A 13,025-nucleotide genomic window follows, 5' to 3' on the forward strand; every position below is an offset into this window, starting at 1 on the left:
ATCCTTAATAAGTATATTGACCCTCAATAACTTATAAATTTCTTAGAATGTATATAAAATGGCATCAAATCTAACGTTACTGACCCTCAATAGGCTATTTACTCTCCTCAATACACAATCATAGGGTACAAAGATAAGAAATATAAAGAAATCATATCATGCATCCCACATTGTCAAAGCAATGAAACATACATATGCTAGAAATCAGCAGCTTTAATGAAATTGTGAAGCTATTGAAACACATTCAAAGAATTGATAAGATGATATCAAGCTGAGCTAGCTAAATTCATAAACGGAGGCATGCCATTGCATCAATGCAGATTTCAAATAGGAAACCCAACTTGCCTTACACAAAATTACTGTGAATGCAGCATGCACTCAGTTACATTACATCATTCCACTCAAGCGTATACCACTCACTGTTTCAAACTAATTTTATAGAGACTTGGGCTTTGTGATTGGCGCTACTGATCCTCAATAGACTACTAATCCTTAATAGGTTACTGACCCTCAATAGGATTAGTAAGCTGGCTTTTCCCAGAAATAGATGTACTAAACTTTATAAATTCTTCCACAACCCAACATACATATATAGCCTATAAGAATGCAAACGACCTAACAACAAACAAAAGAGTAGAACAAAATATTATCCAAAACCAGAAGTTGTTCTATGTATCAGAATGAAAATCAGTAGCAACAAGAATGAAATAGAAAAGCAGAATAAAGCCTGATAATTCATCAAGAAAGATGATATGCTAGTCAAAATATCATTGTTACAGAGCATTGTCAAAATATCAAAAAAAAATTAAATTACTCTCAATAGGATACTGACCCTCAATAGGATTAGTTCCATATATGCATCTCTAAGGCAAAAAAAAACACTCAGTGCTTCAATTTTCACCAGATAAATAGATGATAAAAGCAATCCAAGACTGTAATGTGATAACTAATCACAAGGATTAGTATACGAGCTAAAATAATCAACCAACATTTGAAACCCTAACTTTCTACGGATAGAATGAGCAAAAGAGATAAAGAGATCTACAAAATTCATCAAAAAAAGCACAAAAATCAGAGACTATAGCTATTGACCCTCAGTAACTAGAAATTTCTTAAGCTACTAACCTCTAAGGCATAAATCTAAGCTAGTTACCCTTAATAGGCAACTGGCCTTCAAGCCCTAGCCTCTCCGAGCTTAGCATCGCAGCCCAGCCTCCCCTCGCCTAGCTTCGCTACCTCGCTACCTAGCTTCATTGTTGACCCTCACTGCCGAGCTTTGAGAGGCCTAGTTTCGCCGTCTTTCTTCGCGGGAATGGAAGAGAGGTTTTGATTTTGGAAGAATTGGATTTGACGGGTTTCGTTTTGGGAGAAAATAGAAATAAAGGTTGTGCCAATTGTCGTAATTAATTAGAAGTTGTTGTGCCCTTTTATTTTTGTATAGATGGACCGTTACTGTTTATCACCGCATCGGTTATAAATTTTTTGAATCAATCGATCAATGATTATCATTAGTATAATCATCACAAACCAAGATAGGCCATTACATACCCTTCCACTGCCATTTAAAGGCATAGATAGACAATAAAATAGTGGTGGTACCTATAGTGGTACATAGAAATAGACCTACTCATTATACATTCAAATACGTAAAAGTAGCGGAGATTCTCTATTGGTACTACGCCAGAAGCGCTATAGATAACTAGAGTGCACACAAGTGCCTAGGTTCCTAATACAAAGAAACTTATTGTGATTAGACAAAACCTAAAAACATAGGAAAAAACATAAAAGAAAAAAGTCTAAATATTTTGGGCAAAGGCCCAAAGAACAGCTTGAGGCCCAAAGAAGCCCAACAACAGGCCCAACCCAGCTCTGCTTCACCCTTCGAGTAGATCCTTCAAAAGCACCACCATCAAACCCCATCACCGCCATCAGAACGAGGGCTCCACCTTGACGCCGCCAACCTAGTAGACATCGCTGCACCGCCGCCTGGAACCAGCCCTACCCGCGCGCACCTAACACAAAATCAAAAACCAATGCTTTCATCCATCACCGCCTCAGAGCAACGAAACATAACCAAGCTGGAGCCACGTCTAGCCTCCGAGCAGAGCCAACTCAAGGGCCCAGCCATAGGACTCATTACCCGTCTGGCAGCACCGTTATGACAGCTGCGCTGCTGGTCGGAGTGCCACCAGACGAGAGATGGAGTTTCTGCGCCACCTTGACCTTAGTTTCAGGAGAGAGGGAGAGAGAGAGAGTTTTACAAATTTTGAATCTTGCTTGTGGAAATAAACTATAGCCCATTGTAGTTATTGGTAAAAAGCTCTAAATCTAACTAAAGGGAAACTTCTAAGTGTTTTTCTGACCTAGCGCTCTGCTAGGGTTTACTCGGTGGTCCTCTACCTTCGAAAAAACTTCTAAAAATTTCAAACCTTGATGGCCAGGGTCATCCCTAACCTTGTGGTTTTCTGTCTCGGCCTGCTTGCTGTGTTCGTTTTATCACATGGAGACCCGCCTTGGTCTGTGGATTTTCTTTCTTCCTTTGTTGCAAAGTTGGGTTGTTTCCCTGCATTTAGACTGGAGGATGGTGTTATGGTGGATGGTTTAGCCTTCAGACTCTCCAATGAGCGTCCGCTATGGCTGGGTTTGACTTTGGGGCGAAGATTTCTGGTAGATCCATCGGTGCTTGTTGGGGTTTGGCTGGAAGATTTCGCTAGTTCTCGATAGAGGTCGGCCAGGGACAGCGGGGTCGGGGGGTGAGATCTATTCGGGTCGCGAACATGGGAAAGGCTAATCGTGGAGATCTGATCCAAATTGCTTCTGATAGCGGTTGGGACATCGTCGCTCATGGACACTGTGGTGGAGGCTTCTCGGTGGTGGTGCATGCTCTCGGTGGCAGAAGCCTTGTAGCAGCGGCGAGGGTTCATGGTGCTGGTGGCTGGAAATTCATTGGAGATGGTGTTGGGGTGCCCATAGCAGCTGCCAAGCATTGGGCTCTTTGGGCCTTAATTTGGGTTATCGTTTGTTGGACCAGATTTTGGGTTCCAGAGTTGCTGGACCTGAGATGCATTTTTGCTCATGGTTGGGGTTGCTGGGCCTGAGTTTGGATGTTGGGTTCCTTGTGGGCTCGATATTGGGCTGCAAGGGTCTCTTGCTGGGTTGAGGTTGCTTGTAACTTCTCAATTGTGGAGACTCTAATGAATGAAGATAGAGTGGATGGTGATACATCATTCTCTACTCCAAATGTTATTTAATTTTTGAGCTCGGTCGTAAAGACCAATAGCTCTGAGGGTTTTTTATTCTGCTTCGGAGTTCCTTGGTCTTTATTTGAAATAATAGTGCGTGGACTTCCTAAAAGGTGGGTGTACTAGGGGTATATTGAGTTCTTGTTCTTGTTTAGAATAGGAGTCTCAGGAACTCTGAGAAACAATTCTTTCTGTTGACCCTATAGGGGTGTTTCATTTTTGTACTACTTGCTGAATCTATATAATGGGCTGACTTATTTTGATCAAAAAAAAAAAAAACTAAAGGGGTTGACCTTGGATCTTAATTAGTAATAACTACACCAAAATACTCAATGAATTTAGTTTAAGGAAATCTCAAATAAGATGTTTTGAATTTACTTTTGTATCGAATGAGAGGGTCATATATAGAAATTAATTATTTTTACGTAATTGTTTTAGGTAACTTATATTAATGAAGGAGGTAAGAAGAGTAATTGTTACTTTTTCATTTTTGTCTTTTCATATGAGTTTACAAAGTCTAATAACAATTAAAAAAAATATGGAGGTCAAAATATCAAATTTGGGGGTCCAATTAGAACCATTAGATCTAAATAAGAGAGAATGATTTATTCAAAAAAAAAAATAGGGGAGAATGATGAGGTAAATAATCTCACTTGAAGGCCTCATTATTCTCCACTCTTAAATTAAATTCAAAAACAATTAGGCTCAAATGTGTAAAGAATCAATTGACTACTTGAAATGAGACTCATTGTTATATTAAGTTGTGCGTATAAAATATTCTTTTTCTTCTTCTTCTTCTTCTTTTCATCAAATTAACATCTTTTAGAGAGTAGAAAGAAAATGTATCAAACATTTGGTTCTGATGAAGATTTCAAAGTAGCAAATTAATTTACAAACATTTCAAAGAACCATCGACATATATTGCCCCAATTGACGAGCAAAAACTAATTTTTTTTTTTTTTTTTGAAGAAGCGCAAAAACTAATTTTGAATATACTTTAAATATTGCAAAAAAATAATATCGGTGATGTCAATTTAAAGAAAGGAAATTTTGATAATTAAAAAATAATAATAATAATAACGAGGCTTATAAGGTCAATATCCAATTTGTTATAAGACAACTTTATTATCGGCCCATTTTCAAGCAGGCCCAATTATTCCTATCCGTCTTCATCTTCTTCACCCTCACCCTCACCCTCACCAAGGAGGTTCGCATAAAACCCACGACAAACTCTCCGTCACTTTCTCGCAATCTCCGAAACCCCACGCCGGCTGCCGAAGTCAAAAAAGTTAACACCCGCCAAGATAGCTGAAGCATTATTGTCTCCAATAAGATAAGTAACCAATACGTTGTCACACGGTACAAATACGTCCATGAAGTTTCCTGGAAACTACGCTTGAGACAAAGTTTTTACTTTTTCTTCCAGATCAACGATTTTTTATTTTAATTTTATTTTAACATGAAGTACATCATAACAAGGATGGATTCCCTTGGGAACCTAAGCAAAGATTTATCAAATTACAACAGATATGTGATGCAGGAAAATCAGTAGACCAAATATATATGATAGATCGATCATGGATCTTCTTATCTATGCTAGGCTGCTAGCTAGCTACATGGTCTGCTACTATATTTCCTTCTTGGAATACATGTTGAATAGATTTATATTACTGAATTGATGCCAGAAGTCGTTAACATCTTGAAGAAGTGAAGAAATGCTAGCTTTACATCAAAAGCAAAGAATCGCCCTCCACTTGTAATTCCTATAGACCGAGACAATTGCCCTAAAGCAACCCCATATTTGAACCAAAAAGCTCAGTCATATCCAATTGGGTGAGGCCTAGCATTACCATCATGATCTCTAAGAATAAAAACAGCAGAAGCTTTCCCAGTCGAATCAACAGCTCCATCAAAGTTCAGCTTGATATAATTATATAACAGGGGGAAGATCCCATCCAATAGACATTTAATTTCCTTTATTTGATAACTTACACAGATATTATGTTCCCAAATCCAATTGTTAATATGAACACAGAATGTGAGGTAGTTCATTTTGAAGAATCATTTTGTTTCTCTGATCCCATAACTTCCAAAATATAGTAATTAAAACATATCTCCATTATAAAAAAAGGATGATGAGAATCATTGTTCCAAATACTGGATATCCAAGAAAACAAATAATGTGAACTAAGAGAGTCAACAAGAACAAACCTTTCTAAGAATCCGTGGATAACATGTCATTAAGTGTTGAATATACTTGAGGATATTTGCCAAAAAAATATCCTTAGAGGATAAACCTTTCCCATCCAGAGAGCCAACCAAAATACTAGAATGACAATGTTTAGAAGACTAGAAAAAAAAAAGTTCAAGAAATTGTATCCTTTCTATTAGCCAAATAAAATCATTGAGACAATTAAGAAGCATGAATTTCAAAGATTAATTCTTCATGAGGAGTTTTTAGAATACATCGTAACATGAATGAGAATGTCAGTTTCATTTGACCCATAAATTGGTTCGGTGACATAAATTTCTCATTTTTAAATGGCCGGTCCTGAATTTCACTTAGGCAAAAGAAAAGAAATGAAAATAAACTCCATTATACTCTGGCATTAATATAATTGCACATCATTACTAACGAATTAGTGTTGTTATGGTTGAACTGCTACTAGCAATATTACACACAAGCCGAGTCCTTGCGAAATCTCCTGGTAACGCTTGATGAAAAGTTATGTAATTTAAATGTTTTATGAACAATTCTTAGGTTCACCCCTAGGGTGAATGAGCAAATTCACTCTCTCTTGCGATTAACGTATAATAACTTTATAATTTTTTAATTCAACCGTTCATGTTGTATAACGTAATATAAAGATTAGCTCTGTAAAAAATCAATTAAATTGAAGACCTTTTAGTTATTCATTTCTATGAATTACATTGACGGTTCATCATAGTAGTAGTAAGTGTTGTTAGAACCATTCATTTGTTTGATTCAATTAGATAATTAAACGATTTCCGATTTGATTGATTTTTTACAGAGATGATCTTTAAATAATAATTTAAAATATAGACCGTTGGATTATAAATTTATTAAGTAAAAATATGTTAATCGACAACGGGGTGAATATATCATTCACCCTAGGGGTGAACCTAAGAATTGTTCATGTTTTATTCATTCCTTAATTAATTGCGAAACGAGACCGTAGTTAATTGGACAAGCTATGAATTTCTCTTTTGTACCGTAGATCCTATGATTCCTATCATTGTCTTTCTCTCAAAGTTACATTTTATGATCATATTTGACCTTTCGGTTTGTTTACTCTGTTTTGAAGTTTTCCTCTATTTACGCGCCGTATCCTTTTGTTGATACCATGCTAGCTTTCATAGAGTTGTTCCAACTTTCTCAGATGTCATTGATGTAACTCATTTTTCAATTATATTTACATCAAACCAAACACTAGTGTTTGTTCTTTCTGCAGTTAAAGCTTCCCAACGCCTGCGTACGTATATGATTTTCAATTATATTTACATCAAACCAAACACTAGCGTTTGTTCTTTCTGCAGTTAAAGCTTCCCAACGCCTGCGTACGTATATGATGGGTTGTTTGTTGTTGTGATTCTAAGTTCTCCATCTCCATATATATAGATAACTTCATTCGATCGGGTGTGACTTTGCTACAAATTCAGAGTAAGCAGCAGGCATTCGAAAGATTCAAATATGACGAAGAAGAACCATACCAACCTTCACCTTCTTATCTCTATCTTTTTCCTATTTCCTTTTTGTTCGTGGGTTTCCTTAGCCCTTGCACAATCTGAAACCATTATCCCAGTGAATGTGGGGGTTGTTCTCGATGACCTTAAGTATTCATTGACCAAGGATATTTGGTTGCGTTGCATGAAAATGGCTCTCGGAGACTTCTATGCTACTCATGCTCACTACAACACTAGGCTTGTTTTGAACACTAGGCACTGCAGAGAAAGTGTTGTCAGTGCAGCTGCTGCAGGTTCTCTCTATCTATTGCTATTATGATCATACTATATCTTTTAATTTTCATCTGTAAGATTCATGCTTTTTCATTTCAAATTATGATTCTATCTCTTCCATCGAGATGCAGCTCTAGATCTGATAAAGAATGAACGAGTGAAAGCCATCATCGGGCCAGTGACATCCATGCAGACAAGCTTTGTCATTAATCTTGGAAACCAGGCTCATGTACCTATTATATCATTTTCTGCTACAAGCCCTTCTCTTACTTCTCTCCGGATCCCCTATTTCTTTCAATTTGCACAAACTGACTCATCCCAAGTGGAAGCCATTAGTGCAATTGTTAAAGCCTTTGGATGGAGACAAGTCGTGCCCATCTACATAAACACCGAGTATGGACAGGGAATCATACCATACCTAACTGATGCCTTGCAAGAGGTAGATGCTCGTGTCCCATACCGGAGTGTTATTTCCTCATCAGCCACCGACGGTCAAATAGTTCAAGAACTTTCCAAGTTGATGTCGATGGAAACCAGAGTTTTCATTGTTCACATGACAGCTGATCTATCCTCTAGACTATTTGTCAAGGCAAAAGAGGTTGGGATGATGAGTGAAGGGTATGTGTGGCTCACCACTAATGAGATACTTAATAGATTACAGTCTCAAAATTTTACAGTCATCAATTCCATGCAAGGTGTGTTAGGTATACAAACTTTTGTTCCACTAACACCAGAGCTTGAAGATCTCAAGATAGGGTTGAAACGGCAATTCCATACAGAAAATCCAGCCATTGGTGCTGAATTGGATGTTTTTGGACTTTGGGCTTATGATGCTGTTTTTGCAGTGGCCATGGCAATTGAACAAGCAATTGGAACTCCAACTGGCTTTCCCTTCCAAGGGTCAATTGTTACTTCCAACCACTCGACAGATGGTTTTCCTGTCTCTCCATATGGTCCAGAACTTTGCAGAGCTCTGGCAACTGCTAGATTTCAAGGCATAGCTGGGAATTTCAGTGTTGTTGGTAGGCAACGTGAATCATCAAATTTTCGTGTAGTCAATGTTAATGGTGGTGAGGCAACAACAATTGGATTTTGGACACTGAAAGAGGGCCTAGTCAAAACATTGAACTCGTCAGCAAACTCAAGTAAACCTTCAAGTTCCAAATTTAAGTTTGGACCTATTAGGTGGCCAGGAAATTGTCCCTCTGTTCCCAAGGGTTGGGAGTTCCCAACAAATGGCAAGAAATTGAGAATTGGAGTTCCTGTTAAGCAAGATTTTACCGAGTATGTTAAGGTAACCATAAACCACAGCACTAACACAACGGATGTCACAGGCTTCAGTGTCGATGTCTTTAAGGCTGCAGTGGTACTATTACCATATGCTCTTCCTTATGAGTTCATTCCCTTTGCATACTCCAATGGCACCAGCGCCGGCACTTACAATCAGTTGTGCCATCAAGTATATCTTAAGGTAAAATTCTATGCTTATATTAGAATAAATGAAGTCGTGATTATATTGAGCTAGCATATACATTTGTGAAGTTTAGTTCTGAGCTTCAGATTCTGGATTTAACTTTCGTCTCTTTGGTCTCCTTTATCACACGAGAAAAAAGAAAAAAGAAAGAGAGCATTCGTTTATTCTTTTGCTGAGGTGACAAACATGTTTATTACTTGACAGAAATTTGATGCTGTGGTGGGAGATACAACTATTAGAGCAGACAGGTCATTATATGTGGACTTTACAATGCCATACTCAGAATCTGGTGTATCAATGGTTGTGCCAGTCATCGACTTCAAGAGCAAACAGGCATTGGCTTTCTTGAAGCCTTGGACATGGGACCTGTGGCTAACAACTTGTTTTTTCTTTGTCTATATTGGTTTTGTGATTTGGGTTCTTGAACATCGAATTAATAAGGAATTTCGTGGCCCTCTCTCACATCAAGTTGGCACCAGTATTTGGTTCTCCTGCTCAACCATGGTGTTTGCACATAGTAATTGTCAATAATCTCTCTCTCTAATCTAAAGCAATTTACGTGCAATAGGTTGTATTAGCTGCATATATTAAATGATCTTATATTAAACTTTGCTTTCATAAGTTTTCAGATACTTTATGTGTCTTTTAATTAACAATTTCCCTCTATCTGCAACTTACAGGGGAGAGAGTTCTTAGCAACTTGGCTAGATTCGTTATGATCATCTGGGTATTTGTTGTGCTTATATTAACAATAAATTACACAGCCAGTTTATCATCACTGTATACATTTGAACAACTCCAGCCAACAGTTGATATAGAAGATCTACTTAGGAATCATGATAACGTTGGCTACATCAAGAACTCTTATGTTTATGATCTCTTGAAACAAGTTGGTTTTGATGATTCTAAGCTGAAGGAATATGAAACAATGGAAGAAATTGATGAAGCTCTTTCAAAAGGGACTGCAAAAGATGGTATTGCTGCTGTTGTTCATGGAACCCCCAAGATGAAGCTTTTTCTTGCCAAATATTGTTCTAAATATACCATGATTGAACCCATATTTAAAACTGATGGATTTGCCTTTGTAAGATCTCTCTCCTTCTTTTTATCTGTGTATCAGAAAATTAGATTCTCATTATTAGATGGCATTTTTCTTTTTTTTTTAAAATGTATGCCTCCATGACTTTGTTTATGTAATTTGGTGGGATGACATAACAGGTGTTTGCAAAACGTTCCCCACTTGTAGACGATGTTTCACAGGCAATCCTAAACATGACCGGAGGAGACAAGATAATGACACTTGAAAAAGAATGGTTAAAGAACGAATCCAGTTGCTCAGACTCGAGCGGCGCAAATGTTTCTAGCAACAGTCTTGGCCTTGGTAGCTTTTGGGTCCTATTCCTCGTTGCCGGGTTGGCTTCAATACTCGCCCTAATCATATTTGTAGCTTTTTTCATTCATAGGCATAGGGACAAGTTGGTGCAACCAGCTGATTCAGAACCCTCGACATGGAGAAAGATCCAAGCTCTCGTCAAAATTTTCAATGAAAAAGACCTTGACTCTCACACTTTCAGGAGGAGTGGGAAAGTGCGAGATGCAGTAATGAACTCACCAAACAACTTCCCAGGAACTGTAGTTCACCACAGTTCGGATCACACTGATCAAACAAACTCTTCAGTTGTTGGAGAGCAGCAAACAACCTCAATTTTCGAAGCACCTTCAGACGTACTACTTCCTTCAACTACTGAGGTTGACATCACAGTTCAAGAAATGCATGGAACTACTTCTAACACTACTCAAGAATACAATTGAATGTCAAATACATTACATTATTGTGTATGCAGACAAGACCAGACTTGTATCTAATTCATTCTCGTAGTTTTGTATATAAGACCATTAATTTTTAACTCTTATACTACCAAGCATATATTTTCTATTTCGCTTCACCTTGTTATCTAGGTATTTCTTATGTAATCGATTCAAGCCCTGATTCGATACAAAATTTCATAGACTTTATTGCCAGCTTTCATTCCTCCCTCCAAACAGCCTTCCCAGTTAGCAGAAATCACCTTCAAAGAACAGAGCATAGTGACTGTAATTGTGTATTAATTTTCTGGTCGAGGTGAATTTGCAGGTGTTTCCTAAACATTCCCCTCTGTTAGCTGATGTTTCACAAGCAATATTGAACGTGACCGGAGAAGAGTTGATAATGAACATTCAAAACAAATGGTTCAGGAAGGAAAGCAACTGTCAAGATCTGAATACCGAGGTTTCTAACCATAGTACTGTTGGCACTAATATATAGTTTTTGGGTCCTCTTCCTCTTGGTCGGGTTTTTTTTTTTTTGGAAGAGCGGGCAAACAGCCCACTATTTTATTAAAAACATAGTACATGTTGTAGGAGAATCGTAATTGTGTATCTATTATTGATAATAGGAGCCCTTTAAATAGAGAGTTACAAGGTACCCAAAAAAGTAATAGAATCCGATTACAATTGAATACCTAGAACACATTCCTATTACAATTCTAAACCCTAGCTTGTAGAGGCACACATTATGTCGACATCCTTCAACACTCCCCCTTGTGCCGCTCAAACTTGGTGATGACACTTTAATTGTTGCCTCGTTAAAAACCTTGCCAGGTAACAAAAATCATGTGGGACAAAAATAACCCTGGTCGAAGGACAAAAAGAGCACAACACGTCATTCACTCTTCGAGATCAAACATGTAGACATCTTACCTCCCCCTGATGTCAATATCTCTCCCTGATTGCTACAATCATAGGAGCTCGGATAACTTTCTTAATCCGATACTTCTCACATGTTTCTTGAAGGTGGATTTAGGTAACGACTTAGTAAATAAGTCCGCTACATTATCCTCTGATCGGATCTGATTCACTTCAATATTTAGAAGTGCTTGTTGTTGCTGATTGTAAAAGAACTTATGCGATATATGCTTGGTGTTGTCGCCCTTGATGAAACCTAACTTCATTTACTCAATGCAAGCTGCATTATCTTCATAAATGCATGTAGGTTCATCTGTGGTAGACTTCAAACCACAAGTTCCTCGAACATGTCTAACTACAGACCTTAGCCATATGCATTCTCGCACGGCTTCATGTAGAGCAATAATCTCTGCATGATTCGAGGAAGTAGCAATAAGGGTCTGCTTTGTAGACCTCCAAGATATCGCAGTGCTTCCCATGGTAAAGACATAACCCGTCTGGGAGCAACCTTTGTGAGGGTCAGAGAGATACCCTGCATCAGCAAACATCACCACCGTTTTGGTGTAAGGGAGGAGGATGACGCCGGCCACCCTTTGTGGTGGCAGCTTTGCCGTCATGGCGTCTTGGACGGCGCCACTTGGGCTAATGAGATCTTTTCTCATTCTTCCGTCATTCTTTTCTCTTTGCAGGGATAGAACAAGCCCATATCTATCGTACATTTTAAGTAACGAAAGATTGTCTTTATAGTTTATACTAGTCCAATGACGTTGCGTTGGCGCGGGGCTATATCTAGCCAACAAGTTCGTAACAATTGAGGCGTCCGGTCTTGTATTGTGATAAGTACAATAATGCACCTATTGTACTCAGGTAAGCACTTTTGCTATTAACACGTTTTCATCATCATCCCTGGGACGAAACGGATCCCACTTAGGGTCAAGACTACGGACGACCATGGGAGTGCATCTTTGACTTTATCAAAATGCAAATCATTTATTGACACGGTTACAAGTTCTAAATCTAGACAAAACCGTGTTCTCCCAAGGTCCTTCATCTCAAACTTGGATTTCAGGTGTTCAGCGGTTTCCCTTAACTCTCAAGGGTTTCAATCATGTTTATCAACATAAATCGTGACAATTGCAAATCCAGAACTTGTCATGAAAACGCAAGGGCATAGTTCACCATATCCCTTCCCAATCAAGTAGTCACTTTAGTGAGCGTTTCACCTTCATTGCAAACGCGCTCCATGGTCAAGAGCCACTTGATTTGTGTAAATGAAGTCCACAAGAACCTTCATTATATTATGTATCTAGATCCCCATAGAGATACGTAGTGACCACATTCGTAAGCTGCATGTTCAGTTATTTGGAAACTACCAAACTGACAAGGTAGTGGAGTGCAATGACATCCATTACGAGAGAATATGTCTTCTCGTAGTCGATTCCAGGGCGTTTTTGTAAGAAGCCTTGCGCCATAAGGCGAGATTATCATCTCTTTTTCTCATCACGCTATCTAACAAAGACCTATTAATGTCAACATGTTTTATATTAGGAGGTGTTGGCATCTCAGGCCTGAAATCCTTCCTCTTCGTTAGTGAATCCAATTCAACC

General features: G+C 38.3%; 1 protein-coding gene across 1 annotated transcript; it reads left to right on the plus strand.

Moving 5' to 3' along the window:
• Positions 1–2,777: 2,777 nt before the first annotated feature.
• On the plus strand, positions 2,778–10,633 carry LOC112174336 (glutamate receptor 2.8). Its single transcript, XM_024312076.2, has 6 exons — positions 2,778–3,078; positions 7,037–7,240; positions 7,352–8,691; positions 8,899–9,211; positions 9,375–9,778; positions 9,913–10,633. The coding sequence occupies exons 1-6, from the start codon at positions 2,778–2,780 to the stop codon at positions 10,504–10,506; spliced, it is 3,156 nt and encodes a 1,051-aa protein (XP_024167844.2). The 3' UTR covers positions 10,507–10,633.
• The last annotated feature ends 2,392 nt before the right edge of the window (positions 10,634–13,025 follow it).

The sequence above is a fragment of the Rosa chinensis genome, chromosome 6 (assembly GCF_002994745.2).
Source record: "Rosa chinensis cultivar Old Blush chromosome 6, RchiOBHm-V2, whole genome shotgun sequence".
Taxonomy (NCBI): domain Eukaryota; kingdom Viridiplantae; phylum Streptophyta; class Magnoliopsida; order Rosales; family Rosaceae; genus Rosa; species Rosa chinensis.

Excerpts from the sequence above, each read along its gene's own strand:
- LOC112174336 (XM_024312076.2), top strand. The coding sequence starts at position 2,778 with ATGGGAAAGGCTAATCGTGGAGATCTGATCCAAATTGCTTCTGATAGC. Across the intron at positions 7,241-7,351 it reads TGTCAGTGCAGCTGCTGCAG|CTCTAGATCTGATAAAGAAT; the intron begins GTTCTCTCTATC and ends ATCGAGATGCAG. Across the intron at positions 8,692-8,898 it reads GCCATCAAGTATATCTTAAG|AAATTTGATGCTGTGGTGGG; the intron begins GTAAAATTCTAT and ends ATTACTTGACAG.